General features: G+C 39.8%; 1 protein-coding gene across 2 annotated transcripts in view; it reads left to right on the forward strand.

Moving 5' to 3' along the window:
• Nucleotides 1-188: 188 nt before the first annotated feature.
• The window catches only part of LOC131125085 (phosphatase and actin regulator 1-like), a 41,049-nt gene continuing 24,423 nt past the window's right edge, over nucleotides 189-16,814 (forward strand). Inside the window, exons 1-2 of one of the 2 annotated variants that reach the window (XM_058066243.2) lie at nucleotides 189-361; nucleotides 14,259-14,411. In XM_058066243.2, coding sequence (XP_057922226.2) covers nucleotides 253-361; nucleotides 14,259-14,411 — 262 coding nt within the window. In that variant the 5' untranslated portion in view covers nucleotides 189-252. Of the gene's footprint in view, nucleotides 362-9,489; nucleotides 10,042-14,258; nucleotides 14,412-16,814 lie in introns of those variants that run through there. The other variant, XM_058066242.2, reaches the window with a different exon arrangement.

The following is a 16,814-nucleotide window of genomic DNA, read 5'->3' on the forward strand; positions in this document are numbered from 1 at the left end:
TGCGCATTTATGCATTACGTACGAAATATTTGTAGTAATACCAATTACCATAAAGTTGCAAGGATATATTTAAAAACATAATTGACTGTACTTGGGTTCTGCACGCTGAATGTATCACTCCTTCTTTTTCTCGCCCTCTGAGCTTCCTCCTCCTCCTCCTCTTCATCATAAATATCTACCTCCCAGAGTGGTCGCCGTGGTTCTGTGCGCCCCAGTCGGCCAGCAGTCACTAGCGGACACTGGCCCAGGTTGATGGCGACCATTCCAGACGGCACAGACCGCCGACTGATCCGGAGATTGCGCTCCAAGAGCGACACCCCCTATTTGGTTGAAGCCCGGTTTTCCTTCAACCTGCGGACAGGTAAGAGCATCCTAATCACCATCACCACCATCATCATCATAATGGTGGATTTGTGTATGCTTATGTCGTCATGTCGATGTGTTGGATGGAACCATAACATGATACAGTGGCTCAAAATGTGATCACTTCTTAACAGCTGAGAGTGAAATGTTATGCAACTTTATAGACTCATAGTCATAGTGTGATGTTTAACGTTTAAATGTTACTACCAGTGTGATTATGTAAGGAGAAGAGGCGTCAGAATGACCTGGAGTGAAGCCCCTAAGGGTGTGCTGCTGGTTCTGGTACCGGTGGATTCAAGTGGGATGCTTTTGCTATGCTTCTTTTTTAATGAAATCATTCTGTAATGTTATTTTGTCTCCATCGCCTTTTTACAAGGCGAGTTGCATCACGTTACCATGGTGACTTGGCATTTTTTTTAAAGTTCTGCACCATTTAATCTGTTTAATACATATATTATGCTATAAGACTATGACAGCAGCCATAAAATGCTCCTCATGGTTTTTACAATCTACATAGGCACGTTTTTTTGTTGCATACTTTGATCTTACAGTTCGGTCCAGACGTGTTCAGCCTCGGTAATTTTTCAGTGATTTTACTGTATACACCACCATCATGGTTTTGAATTAATACAATACACACGTGGTAAAAGTGTATATTTGAATCAACCCACCTCTCGCCCAAAGACAGCTGGGATAGACTCCAGTAAACCCACAACCCTAGAGAGGATAAGCGGCATAGAAAATGTATGTATGGATGGATGGCCTCTATCATTTGGCATTATAGTGATTTAATGTACTATATTTCACCCCAAGTATTTATATCTCAGTGGTGTCCAAAGTGTATATTGTAAAAATACAACTAAGCATCCATTCATCCACTTATTCATGTCAGGGTCGGGGGCGCAACAGTCTCATTAGGGAAGTCCAGACTTCCCATCTTTGGCCCCCAAGGTGTTCCTATAGGCCAACTGTGAGACATTATCTTAGGTCTGCCCTGGGGCCTCCTACTAGCTCGGCATGCCCGGAACACCGCACCAGGGAGGCGTCCAGGAGGCCTTCGGACTAGGTGCCCGAGCCACCTCAACTGGCTCCTCTCAATGTAAAGGAGCAGTGGCTCTACTCTGAGCTCCTTCTGGATAACCGAGCTCCTCACCCTAGACAGGGAGATAGGAAGCGTAGGAAGGGTGGGAACATAGTTCAAAACTACACTGCACCTCCTGTAGCTAGGTTTGACTATCGGCATTCCAGCACTCTGGTATAGACTTTTCCAAGCAGGCTGAGGAGTGGGATTCCCTTATAGTCGGAGCACACCATCCAGACGTTAATACAATCCAGATGTACAGTTCCCAATTTGTTGTTGAATAGACAAGTCCCCCAACATTCAGAGCCTTGAGGAATTCAGGGTGAGATCTTTTATAGAACATGACTCAACATGTTATTGTCTAAATATCTGGCCACACAAGTGAGTACCAAGATAATTGTGTCTTACTTACAGTCAAGCATTATTGTGGTTCTGTCATGGTCTGAGACTGCATGAGTGCTGGGGAGCTGTGGGTCATTGAGGGAAACGTGAATTCCGACATGATGTGTAGCACGGTGCCCTCCCTTGGGAAACTGGGCTGAATGGCAGTTTTACAACACGATAAGGAGCCCAAGATGATCAAGCGCCTTGAAGTGGAAAATGAGACGTACCGGTTAAATGTCTCCTCCAGTCCTGAACCAAATTGAGCATCTGTGGGGTCATCATGGAGGAGTTGAAGATTCCAGTAACAACCTGTACATATATTTCATTTGTACAGTATTGTGCCTTGAAAAGAACTAAAATGCTTGCTGAAATGTGAAGGGTCTTCTCATTTTTAGGTTCTAAACATAATGAATACAAAATGGAAGGAATGCATGATTTGCATGATGAAAAAGATAAAGTAGATGTGGTTGGTATCATCCTGTGTGTGTTTGTGTGTATGCCCGGAGTGCTGAGTTGTGTTTGTGCACATGATTCCGTTTGTTGTCTTTTCGATTAATTGGCTGACTGATCTTCCTCTGCCAGTAAGTTTACGTATGATTGCGTGTGTCCTTTTCAGACCAGCTTGTTGTCAGTAACAGCACACCGTGGTTTGCCTCTTTTGCTCATTTGTTATCTCTCTGCTCCACAACAAAGCTATCAAGCGTGCGGATGCTACGGGGGCGACGTGTACAACGCCGCTGTTGACTCACTTCCACCTAGAGAAGTGAGGCAGTATTTAGCTCGCTTATTGCCAAGGAAACCGAACTTATCTTGTGGGCAAGGTTGTGGCTTTTGGACAAGCTTTTTGTTGTTGGTTTTTTTGGGGGGGGGGGGAAACGACCAATCAGCTGATTTACAGGAGATGATGTGTACAAAAAGCTTGTAAAATATATGTAAAATACACTGTACTCGACATCACTCATGGCTTTCCGTTGGGGACAAGTGTGGCAGTGCATATGTAGCTGGTATTTAATACAGATTTATTTTTAAACTATCACACTGTTGGAAATGTTCCTGTAAAAAAACGGTAAAAAAATGGCAGCAGAGTTACTGTAAAATGAACATCTTTTTACTGGTTTTGTACTGTTCATGAAAAATACAGTATGAACTGGTTTTAAAATTACTTTCACAGTATTTTACAATTAAATTACTATTTAGTTTGAATTATTTATACATTTTAATAAACTATTTTGAAGACAGCTGGGATAGGCTCCAGCACCCCCGCGACCCTCGTGAGGAAAAAGCGGTAGAAAATGAAGAGGGTGGCACGGCGGTCTAGTGGTTAGCGCGCAGACCTCACAGCTAGGACACCAGGGTTCAATTCCACCCTCTGCTCCACACAGAGATGGAGTTTGCATGTTCTCCCCGTGCATGCGTGGGTTTTCTCCGGTTTCCTCCCACATTCCAAAAACATGCTAGGTTAATTGGCCACTCCAAATTGTCCATAGGTATGAATGTGAGTGTGAATGGTTGTTTGTCTATATGTGCCCTGTGATTGGCTGGCGACCAGTCCAGGGTGTACCCCGCCTCACGCCCGAAGACAGCTGGGATAGGCTCCGGCACCCCCCGCGACCCTCGTGAAGAAAAGTGTTAGAAAATGAATGAATGAAATTAATTAAGACATAAAGTGTCATATAATCACATACAATTAAAGGCACTTTAGTTCAGAAAAACATGTTAAAAACATGTTAATCAACATGCAGAAGTCAACACACATTAACTTAGTTTATTGGCAATCAACTTTGAAAATGTAGCTAGCTGCTAAATCAATCAAATAATGAGTAAGATGAAGATGCATCAGGAAAAGGCGAGTAGTTGAACGCAAAAAATACTGCATGATACAGTTAAGATGATTTAATGGTAGAGTGCTGGTTTTTAGGAATACATTACAGTTCTGTTAAAAACAGTAAATGGGTTGTAATTTAACAGGTTTTCTTTAGTATTAACAGTAATGTACTGCATTTTTTTTTAAAACACCATAATACTGTTGAAATCCTGCTGTAAATTTACAACAAGTATTTACAGTGCATATACACAAGTGCTGTTTTTAGAAAAAAAACATCCCTTAGTGCAAGGGCCTCAAAGTTTTCAGCCTGCAGCTTGTTTTTTATTTGCCCTTGGAATATTCTAACAATACAATGAATTCCTTATTAATGAGATATAGCATATTACAGTAATTTGCTCTGACATTGCTGCATTAGTTGACTTCCTGCTCATGCAAACCCTCCCTATCCTTATATCCTGTCCTTATCGAGCACGAGGCATGGGGCACAAATAAAGTCATTCTGCCTTGCAGCAAGTGATGATGCAAACATGTTATGTGACCAATAAGTTACTATTTATATTACCATCACTACTATTACTGCAACTACTAATTCTGCTGTTGCTGCTGCTACTACTACTACGACTACTTGTATGCCTATAAATGTTACTACTCCAACTAAAATTACTACTACTCCTATAAATGTTACTACGTCAACATACAGTATGTCCACCACGTGACCACACCAAATCCCTTATGGGGGGCTCACTTCACCGCTGTGCCTCAGCCCTCAGGTTAATTATACGGTTAAAAAAAAAGTAAATTAAATCAGTAATTGCTTAACATTCTATTATCTTCATTATATCACAGACCAAGAGTCTCAAACATGTTATTTCATGACTAAAATGTGAAATAAAAATGAAGGAATTGTGAGTTGGTTTAGCTTTGACTGCGAGTTAAATGGGGGATGACAATTAAGTGCCGTTATTTGTGCCTCCCGTAATTGAATCTTGCAAAGACTAAACTGCAGCATGGCCTGTAATGCTAATCCAGGAAGTTCATATGAGAATATATGGAGTTGGCCGTGAGACCCTTAGTTCAAACTTAAAGGGTTGTAGGTCAGGGCTCTTAAGTTCTTCCTCATCCAATCATGCCTTTATGAACCTTGCTTTGTTTCCTGGGAACAGGAAGTGGTTTTCACTGTTTATTTTGCTGCCTTGTAAGGGTGTCTTAATGATAGCCACAATGTACTACTCAAATTACTTTCAACCTATCTCGGCCATACAGTTTGCAATATGCATTCTTCTCTGTATTCTGCTTCTCCTTTTTGTTGTGTTCAGTTTGAGACAGGCTTTATAATGAGTGCATGTTGCATTTTGCAATATATGTCACTATTTTCTTTTGCAAAATCAAGTGAAATTGCAACAAAGCAATGCCTTTTCACATCATTTATAGCAGCATTGCTCAGGCATGGAAAGGGAAATGCTGCAATTAGTATTCTTTCATATTTGGTTCATTAGCTTATGTTAATGATCAGATCACAAACATAATCTGCGTGAATATGTAATTGGGTAGTATATACATGAATGTGTGCATTCACTGAATTGCAAACCAAAAACTCAAATATTCTGCGGCCACAAAGAGTTAAAGTGCATTTTTCTTGTGCTGCTCTGTGTTGCAATCACTGTGTGTGTGCAAGCAAGCTGTCCAAAAGAGTCCAATCAATATTCTCCAGATGCATGGTGGGACGGTACGCATTTCTGCAGTATAGAGTCAGCAATGTGTGCACGCTAAACCTTTGCGGATGACTTGTACACATTTTGCATGTAAACTCAATGAAATAACCGCATATGAGGTGAGTGGGAAGCTTGTGTTTTGGGAAGTGTTTTGAAGCAACAGTAGTAAAAGGTAAGGCAAAAGTGTAATATATATACTCCCCCCAATACCCAGTACACTCACACACAGACAGCATATGCCTTCTTTTTTTTAAAAAAAATAGACATCTATCTTCCCTGCTTGGCTGCACACAGGCCTTCTTGTGTTGAATAAAACATGAGTGTGAAAGAATATGAGTAAAAATAGTAATGCAATATTGGACTTTGTGTCAACTGCCCAGAGGAGAAAAAATGGTCCAGTAATAATAATAATATTGGCAGGTGCCCTTTATGTGAGAGCCGATGTAAAGCTTCCAGTGTCATTTCATCTCTCTTATGTGACACACTTGATGGGAAATGGGGACGCTCCTAGCTGTGTGATGTACTTCCCACAAGCCAGCTGAGAAATAACACCTTTTTTCTCCAAGCAAGAACACAAGTTAGCGGAAAGAATGCTGCATGACAATGTGCTTGGGTCATATTTATAGTAAGTGTGTCAGCTCAATGGGCAGATAAAAGCAAGATATGCAATAAGCAGACAGGGACCAAGACAGAAACAATTGATTGGTCTGCATATAAAGAAAGCCGTGCTACCCAGTCTATGTTGCCATGGTGGTGGGAAGCTCAACATGGGATGAGTTGCATCCGTTGACTGGATGTGAATGGCATTTATTTCTTGGTGTCATGGTGTTGTTACAGTTCTGCTGAGTAAGAGTCCCTTCAACACTGCTGCAAGTTAATTCAGTCAAAGCTGCATTGCACCAGTCAGGAAATAGACTGCCAGCATTATCTCTATAGCAAACATACAGCTGTATATTGTTTTTATAGTTAGTCCCCCAGGAAATCCTGAATGTGACTACAGTATATATCCACAGTGCACTTTATTTAGATAACAAGAGTATACAGGAACAAATTTGTCATTTATGACTCTACCTGCAAATTAATCAGTAAGTTTCATGTCTCAAATATTTTTAAAATATACTTTGTGAATACTAAAAACAATTTACAAATATGTATTGCCTGTGAATAGTAATAGGGTAGAATTGAGGCTGTCCCAAGAATGCTACTGCCCTCTGGTGGAGAGGGTGCTTATTGCAACGGAAGCAGGAAAAGAAGCAAGAGCAAATAGTGAACTGTCTTCACGCAACCATTGACGATCCGAAACACACAAAGCAGATTCATATCCTGTCGTTTCAAGGACGTTCAATGAATCCTAAAGGCAAGCATTCCCTTCAGAATATAAGCAGACTGTTGTGCTCCTGTAAGCGAATTGTTTGAAAGTAAACAGCAGCAGGCGTCGTGTCGCGGTGCTTACACTAAATGACATGATAACAGTAAACATTACTTTGTAACTAACACACGGTTTCCAGTGCCAGTATATGTTAATTCACTGGGTTCGAACACTCAATATTGTGTCTTAAAACCAACACATTTAAAGGGTGACTTATTTAGCTAATCGTTAGCAACATGGCTACATACCGTTGGAAAACGACGTTGTTGTCGTGACGTCATCGCGTACCGGCCCTGGTTAAAGCGTCTGGTTGGATTTGAATGATTGATTTTACATTCTACAATCGACAATTGATTTTACATGTAAGTGGGATTTAGAATTATGAAATAATATAAATGGAAATAACTCATTAAAAATAATCTAAATGGAAAATATGGATTTGACTTGTCCTGAAATTTCCAACAAAGACAGCAGATGGCAGCATTGTAATGGCTCCTTGCGAGCCTGTGTGCCAGCGCTGCAATGAAGTAGCACTGGATTATACGTATTTGTTTTTTTTATGAAAGCGAAATGAAATGTCGAAAGGTCAGAAAACAGACAATAGACAATGTCAAAATTGTCCCCAAAAAATATTTTAGGTCCCGAGAAAAGTTAAGTATAAATTTTCAATATCCTTCAGAATAGAATACAGACAATCTACAATATTAGTGGACAGGTAATTGAATGTGCACATATTAGATCTCCTACTGTACGTATCAGTATAAGAACACAAATCAAATATACATATGCTTAATGTATACTGTGTCTTTAGGGGAAATACATCTTTTTGAAAAGTTTACTGTTTTAACATTCAAAAGAATGTAATATAGGCAGGTGTGTATTTTGCTTTAGTTGCAGGTACAGGTAAGAAATGTTTATATACAAGTAGATAAAATACAGTACAAGCCTGAGCATTGCAGATATGAATGCAGAGAGTGACAGATGGGTCGAAACAGAGCGCTATGAAGAGAAGGAACACCAGATTTATAGTGACAGGCTGCTCAATCACAACTTGTAAGATTGTTTCTCCTAAAAATCCATGCACCCAAATGAGTGTAAGCCAATTCAAACCAACCAACCAATGGCAGCACTTGATACACTCTAAATTGTCTGAGCTTATGTCACTTGATATTACAAGTTTTGGCCAAGCTATACTACTTGTAGCAGCGTGATCTCTGTGTTACTTCATTTATTGTTTGACACTAAGTGACAGTATCAGTAACGATCAAAGAGGGAATATTTTAATGACCTGCTCTTGAGCTATTTGAAGTGGTGATTGATGCTGTTTTTGTTTTGATTTGAGCCACCTCATCGATGATTTGGAAGTGAGTTAGTGAATTGTGTCGGTCAGCTCAGATTCTGTACACTCTATTTTAAAAAACCTTTCTTTTCTCTGTCTGTCACGTCACGTTGACTACAACTTAACTTATCTTTTAAGTGAATTTCAATGTGTGAGACAGCAAGCCTCTCCCCAGAGCACAGATGGCTTGGCATCTCACAAAAGTAAGTTACTAGCTACTCTAAAAGTGTATCCTAATTGAATTTCTATACTACAGTATTGTCCCTTGAGAAGATAAACTGTAATAATTAGGGTTGTCACAGTACACTATAATTGAAGTTGGGTACGTACAGTCATCCCTCGCCATTTTGCGCTTAAAATTTTGCAGAGACATTCTATTATGGTTTTTCAAAGGTATATTGATAAATGGTTAGGTTAGTCCGCCGGATAAATATCTTTTTTTCATGTTAGCTGCCATAATTACAATATCACTGTAGCTTGGTTAATATAGAATACATTTTTGTGAGGGCTTTAGCTTCAAAATACATAATTCCCAGGTCGTCTATTGTTAGCTAGCTCATATTAACTACTTTTTTGCAATAGAATGTACAGAAAAGGAAATCTGTTTATGTTTTACATGTTTGTGCATGTGTCACAAAATTGTGTGCAGTTCCCCTTTAATATCTATTTATGTATATGTATTGTACAGACTCATCTCAAAACTGAAACCAGCAGAATGCAACCAAATAGAGAGCAGTGAGGCATACAATCGTATTTAAGACTTAAATTGCATGGTGTACTCTGTCTGCCATTCAAAGTCAGCTGGGATAGGCTCCAGCATACGCGTGTGTCCCGAGTGAAGATAATAAGTGGCATTGAAAATGAAAAATAAGTCATGCTGTTTGTTTTTAAATACAACCTATTAGTAGAAAAAACGCATATATATTTTTGCCTTAAGCATTTTCATGCATAAAGATGGGTACATTAACTAAAATATAAATATCAGGCATTCAAAAGATACATTCAAAGCCTTTGATGTAGTATTCTGCACTTGTCACTAGATGTCAGTAATGCTACTGCCATGTTAGATGATCACGGAATTATCTCACAACAGGCACACTAATCTTGAATAAAAACACACGTTACTCCATGGAAAGATGAAGCCCGAAAACACTTCTACAAAAAAATCTGATTTCATATACCAATAAACCCTGAGTAATAATTAACACATCATCCAGAATTGTGCCACTTTCTTGTGTCATTTCCAGTCATAAGATACTCATGGCATGGAAAAAGCAAAACGCATGAAAAATGCACCGTAACTCCTGAAATGTGGCCAAGTGTATGAATCATAAACTGTAGCATTGACTCGGGTCACATGACCGTGCATAATAAGCCCGTGCTGCTATTAGAGGCTTGCACAGCTCAGCCAATCAGAGAGCGGCGCTGCTCAGCTCCTGATGGTGGATTAGCCACAATAGACTGCAGACTGCAGCTCCGCAATTGGGAGAGCTCGTCACTGCCAACGCGCTCCTTCAAGCATGGATTCCTTTTTTCGGTGACTTTAATTTTGTATTTTTTTTGCATTCGAGCCTGTTCTCCACGTTAAAATCTCAGGGGAAAGGTCAGCGTGGATCGAATGATAAGTCACAGGCGAGTCGACGGATTCTTGGCCCTTTTATCCAAGCATGTTCAAGACGGCGCACTACCCCGACGTGGACCCCTCACCCACAATCATGCACGGCACCTGGCTCGCTTCCTCCACCATGGGCTGCGTGCACGCCCCCTCTCCCGTGGCCGTGGAGAAACCCAAAAAGAACGCTTTCAGCTTGGCCAAAATCATGTCTCTGGGCAGCAAGAAGGGCTCCCACGGAGGGAACGCGCACTACAACAACAACAACAACACGCCCTTCGCCATCCACTGTCACATCGGCAAGGAGATTAAGCACATTTGCAGCAACTGCAGCCGAGGGAACGACACGCAGGACGGTGAGTGGGCTGCTGGTGTGTGTGCAGTGCACCCACTGTGGTCAGCAGCGCCTACATACAGGACACATCACCTCATTCACATTCAGTCTTTTGGGTTGGGGTGAGTGTGTTTGTGCATGTGTGCTCTGACACCAGTTGGGTTCAATTAAAAAGCAATTATATATTGTATATATATTGTATATATGTATATTGTATCACAAGGCTATTTCTCTTATGTTTGACGCCTGCATGCTTCTGACTCTGTCAGCCATCGTTGGATGCAAAAAATGTCTTAATTTGATCCATGGATCCATTTGAGTATCTTTTTAAATATGCATTTTGATTGGTCATTACTTCAAGTAGATATATTTTATTTTTTGATAATGCTTTATTTTAAAAACTCACAGATTGATAGTTTTTGGCTAGTCTAGAATGGTTAAATATTTTAATGAGTAGATATATTTTATTTTTTGATAATGCTTTATTTTAAAAACTCACAGAATGATGAGTTGTGGCTAGTCTAGAATGGTTAAATATTTTAATGAGAGTAGATATATTTTATGTTTTGATAATGCTTTATTTTAAAAACTCACAGATTGATAATTTTTGGCTAGTCTTGAATGGTTAAATATTTTAATGAGATTTTATAGATTGTTTTTTTATCATAATTTTTTTCATTTTATTAGATGTATTAAAGTATTTTCCTATTAACATTTCTATTCAGTATGGAACTCAAGAGCTAAAATGTATGGCTTGTCCGTGACGAGTGCCCTGATTTTTGCTACCTAATTTTTTAACTTATTCTGTATTTTTACCGTAACTTGATGTATTTTTGCTGATTTTATCATATAGTATTTTGTAATTCTTAAACATTTTTCAATGATTTTGTATTGTACGTTTTGTAGCAATACAAATTTCATATTTATGTAGCTTTTTAGAAACCCAGCATAATAATTTCCGCATTTCTCAACAATATGGAACTCTAAGAGCAAAGTCTTGTTGCTTGTTTGTGACTGTTGCTCTTATTTTTATTTTCTTAATTTTTTAAAAACCTTTTTAAGTTGATGTGACAGATGCCATGGCATTGTTGCCACATAGTATAGCATTTTTGTTATTGTTGTAAGATTTGATTGTGCTAACACCCCCAAGAGGATAATGCTGTGGTATCTGGGGATTGCTATGATATACAGTGATGCTTTATCCAACTAACATTGTTGTCTGGTTACATAATGAACTGGTCTTGATGCAATCTGATTTTATTTGCACCCCCAGTGTTTATTGATTGAAGCGATGGAGCTGGTTGGATCCTGTCTTTACCGTTTTGTTTAATGAAGTCGTTTGAATTCCTGCTGAGCACGCCGGCGCTATTTATCAAGCAATGTGACAGGATTTTTCTTCCAATGTTAGCCGTAAGGCAACAGACCAGTCAAGTAATGATCCGTGAGCCTGATCTCCATCGCTTACTGTCATACACTTTGTCATCACCGTCTTTCCCAGCACCTCAGGGTGGAGACTGTTGGGCCAGCAAAGTGATAGGTTTGCGTTGGCAAACATCATGGGAGCCATTGTGACATAATTTAAACAAGCCAGCGCCTGATGTCAGGGGTGATCATGTCGAGTGATGTGGTGTCCTTGGAAAGATGTTACGCACTTGGAGTTTAACCTGGTGAACAAGGGTGTAGTTTGCTTCCATCTTTGGGTGGGGGACGGGTCCTAACTGTTGTTTGTGAACAGGAGTTCAGAAGATCCGCCCCTAGGCAGTACTGGAACTTACTTCCTTGGGGGATTCGGTTTTCCAAGGCACACAGACATTGAGTTGTCAAAACGCTCCTTAGTGACAGGGCCCCAGGGGTGCATGAGATCTGTGTGGATTTCCTTAAGGCCCTGGTTGCTGTGGGTGTGTCTTGGTTGAAATGACTCTGCAACAAAACATGGACATTGGAGAAAGTGCATCTGGATTGGCAGACCGGGCTGGTGGTCCTGAACTTTGGGCGGTGACTGAAAGATTGTGGGTACAAGTGGTCGAAATCGGTTTAGTCCGTAGGGTGGCTGGGCTCTCCCTTCATGATAAGTTGTGAAGTACTGTCATCTGGGAGGAACTGGAGTATAACCGCTGCTCCTCCACATTGAGAGGTGGCACGTCTGACCGGTAGGGGCCCTCTGGAAAGACCCAGGACACATTGGAGAGACTGTCTTATCCACCAGGAGGAGCTGGATGAAGTGGCCAGGGAGAGCGAAGTCTGTGATTCCCTTCTTGGGCGGCTGCAGCTGTGACCCGATCTCAGATAAACCGTAGAAGATGGATGGATGGTGTCCAGATGTGACTGTGAAAGTTTAGTGCAAAGCTAAAACAATGTTTTTTTCATTCTAAGCAATTATAAGGATTTCTTAAAATTGTAGTTTGGAATGCCATCATCAAAACTGAGGATAATTTATTTAAAAGCTATTTTCTAGTGTTTCTGGGCTCTGCCATCTTGACTGTTAATGTTAATGTAACCTTCTCTAGCTGGTAGCATAGATAGAATCCAAAATATCAAGCTGTACTGTTTATTATGTCTCACTAAAATAAGTTTTGAGGGCAATTTAGTAACAAGTGATAAATATATAAACCAGGGGTCTCAAACTCAATTTACCTGGGGGCCACTGGAGCTAGGGTCTGGGCAAGGCTGGCCCGCATCAGGTTTTCCAAAAAAAACAAAACGCATTTATTAAAAACAGAAAAATATACAAACTTTTTCAGTGCTTTGGTTCCGATTTTCTACAATAAAAGCTCTGATAAAACATTGCACTGTTCTCAAGTATCTTAATTTTTATTTTTTTGCACAAAATAAGATGAAAAATAAATAAACAAATCAAGAATAAAGAAAATCAATCAGTAATAAATAAATATAATAATAATAATAATAACAGCAAATAATAAAAACTTAAGAAACCACATATAGTTGGTGGGTAGACAAATTATTTTTTTCAGATTAAAATGAACAAAGTATTATTAGAGCCCTGTAGACATGACAAAACACGACTATAGTCACATTTATACTCTTTTTATTTACAACATATTGCGCAACTGCAGCGTCTTGAGACACATGCTAACTCGCAAACTAGAGAGCTAGCGACCTTAACGGTAGCCTTCAAGTTATTTCCTTTAAACCTAAATAGCCAAAAACTTACCACTTCCACACGGAGAGGGAGGATAACTATTAACAGTTATTTAACCTTTAACATGAACATTAATCAAACGTAATAATTTTTTCTGGGTACATGATACCATACAGCATCCATATCAAACTTGCGTGGGCCGTACTAACATTAAAACTAACATTAAACTTTTCATAAACTTTCATATCAAGGTCCTAGTGTGGCCCGCAGGCTGCGTGTTTGAGACCCCTGATATAAACTATTTGGAGTGTCTGTTGGTTATCATCCCTGTGGAGTATTGCCATCTTGGTTGCTTGCGAATGCTAAACCTGCATGTGTTAGCTAGCAAGGCAGCCACAATACTTAACTGTTTTTACAAAGACCGGACTTTATGAGTTACTGTAAGTTCTATGCGGGAATAATCATTGGTGTCAGCATTGTTTGAGGGAATCCAGTGACTACTGAGGCGGTAATGTAATGTAATGTAAATGTAAATAGTTGATTGGTCCTTGCCATCTTGGTTGCTAACTTGGCAGTTAGCAGTTAGCATAACAAGAAGCCAAAATAACTAGTTGACTGCATAGGTTTTAAATGTTTAAAAGGTTCAACACCGTAAGCTAATATGGTTCACAAACTGGGGAGGGCAAAAATTTTAACTAGATGGAATGCCAGTTGGTGATCATCCCCGTGGACGTGTAAAATTAAGATTGAATAGCTTGCACATCTTAAATTAAAATGTTTTTACGAGTACTGTAGTTTGCATGTTTTCTACAGGGAGCTGATTTGGAGCCTTGGAATGCTACCGCTTTGCTATGAGCAATAATTTTCTTTTAAATGTCTAATCATACACAGCGAGATGAAAGTTACAAACCTCTTGATGAGGTGCTGTTTAGTTTGTTGGTAGATTTATGTAAAACACTTGCAGTATTCCACTCAAAGCATATGCCTTTGGGCTGTCTGGTAAGAATGTTTGTTATTCATACTCATCCAGTTACTTGAGAATTCAGGAGGTGACTTGGCCCAGATTCATTTAGTGAGCTGAAAGTGCTGCATTCTCTGCTTACCCACTTATCATCCCTGTTTCTCGTCTTGCTTCACAGCTGAGGAAGTCGAAAGGCTTGCCGGGATGCGAGCCGAATCCTTGGTTTCTCCCCCCATCCGTTGTCGGAGCAGGCTGGCTACTTTGGGACGCCTCCTCAAGCCCTGGAAATGGAGGAAAAATAAGAGTGACAAGTTCAAGCAGACTTCAGCCGGTATGTTTTACTTTAATTTTTGCTTTTGAGTATTACAAAAAAAACACTCTGACCAGAATGATGCAGTTGATGACTTGCTGATCCTAAATCAACCTGTGTTATTTGCTAGCAGAAGAAAAAAAAAATCAAACTTGTTGACAAACAAGATATTTTTTCTTACTATGTTAAACAAATGCCAGAAAATCTGACTTTCAAACATTTAAAAGACACACAACCCCTACTAACCCCTTGTCAACTCCAGAAGTAACATGATGTAAAGTCATCCTTCGACACATAGTGGTTTGAATTTTGTGGCCTCATGTTTTTCAAAAATATATGATTTCATAAATCACATTTTGTGGTTGAATATGGAATATTATTAGTCAAAATGTGCATATATAGCTAATTTACCTAACTTGTTTTTTTTTCTAAATTAAGGATTTTCATTTAGTTAGCAAGCAGGCCACAAAACTAGAAGATTCCCCATTCGGCCATCTCTTTGTGGAGTTTGCATGTTCTCCCCGTGCATGCGTGGGTTTTCTCCGGGTACTCCGGTTTCCTCCCACATTCCAAAAACATGCTAGGTTAATTGGCCACTCCAAATTGTCCATAGGTATGAATGTGAGTGTGAATGGTTGTTTGTCTATGTGTGCCCTGTGATTGGCTGGCGACCAGTCCAGGGTGTACCCCGCCTCTCACCCGAAGACAGCGGTGATAGTCTAATTGTCGACCTTAGTGAGGATGAGCGGTATAGAAAATGGATGGATAACTTATCACAGTACGAATTAACCACGATAAACGGGGGATCCCTGTTTTGTGATTAAAAGACAACAAATCTAGTTTAATAACACAAATCCTAATAAATGGTAGATTGAACAATTTGGGGTAGTGTGAAACTGTTCCATTGTGACTCGCAAAGGGAAAAGAATAAATAAATTCAGCCTTTTTATGAATTAGCGCTGTAATCTAATGGGTTCTTTCCCATTTACAAAAATTCAGGCTAATGGGGTGCAGATTTTTTCCAGAATTTTTCTAATTGGCAATCAAATCATGACCACTAAGTTTAGGCCTAAGTATTAATACTTGTCTGATCTGGTCTGCAGTAAAAACGCATTTAATAGAATGTCTACATTAAGTTGTACTCCGGATTGGTGAATTGATTGGCGTTTGAAGCCTCCTTTGAACTTTCTTTCCATCTTACGGTCCAGTTAATATGACGGACGAGTGAAGGACACGCTCTCAAGTCAGATGTGGCTGCCTGTATGTAATTTGTCCGAGCTGACGCATCATCCCAACTGTCAGCACGGTTGACAGGAGAGAGAGAGAGGCTCTTTGTCAAACTGCATCTCCTCAGGAAGAAAGAGACAAACAGACCTGAATCTTGTCTCCACAGGATAGAACGCTCTAGTTTAGTTAGACTCCCTGCAGGTGTCTTACATGTGATCAAATAGAGTAATGAATAAGAAAATAGGGCCTGCAAGGTTTATTTTATTTTTCTGTCATTCAGTACCTGATTGTGTAAATAAACAGTCTTCTTGAACACACAAAATGGGAGACGTTGACAAAACCTGCATCCATCCAGTGTTGTCTGACAGCAACTAATTAATTCATTTTGGGGAAAGTGACTACTGACTACAAAACACACACTGTAACTTTAGGGTGTTTAGCCCAATCGCCACGAAATTTGGCACACATTTTTAGGGGTCAGAGAGGGCATGTCTTTAAAATTTGAGCAAGATTTGATGAAAAAATACCTCCATCAGACAAAACATCTTAGCAAGGGCAGGACTTGGCAACTAAAGCGAAAGGTGACCCAATTATTTTCGTACCATACACCTAGGAAATTTATGCGGGAAAAACATTGCAGACGAGCAAGAACTGCTGGTGGCAGAGTTTCAAAAATACAGACATATTTATTATTTTTCTCAAAAACATCACCGCGATCAACAGATTGTCAATAATTCTTTTGGAAGAGACAAGGACGCAGTAAAAAAATATGGTCGATATCTTAAAGCAAGAAAGGGGCGCTAAAGGGAAAAGTAGTCATTCAAGAGGAAGTAAAAATGCCCTACTAATTCTGTGCTGGTCATCATCCTTTATCAAACACAGACTTGTGACAATGCATGATATAGACACCCTACACTGCCCCCTATTGCCTGGAGAAAATATGGCCTAACAACAGGGACATGACGCACTGACTCTTAATGCTACAAAAGTTGCAGCTGCCTGATTCCGCGCGTCTCATTTTCGCAAGGCATGTACATGCATCAAGCATAACCTAATAATAATAATTGGCTAGAAGACATTGACCGCTTGTCAATGCCTACTTTTGGTCTTTTGTCTGTATATTTCTGTGCTACTTTGCCTTAGATTGCAACATCTTCCCGTGGGCAGCATAAAGGCCTTTTCTCTCACAATGTTAAT

The sequence above is a fragment of the Doryrhamphus excisus genome, linkage group LG6 (genome assembly GCF_037039965.1).
Source record: "Doryrhamphus excisus strain RoL-2023G ecotype Guam linkage group LG6, RoL_Dexc_Guam_v1.1, whole genome shotgun sequence".
Classification (NCBI taxonomy): domain Eukaryota; kingdom Metazoa; phylum Chordata; class Actinopteri; order Syngnathiformes; family Syngnathidae; genus Doryrhamphus; species Doryrhamphus excisus.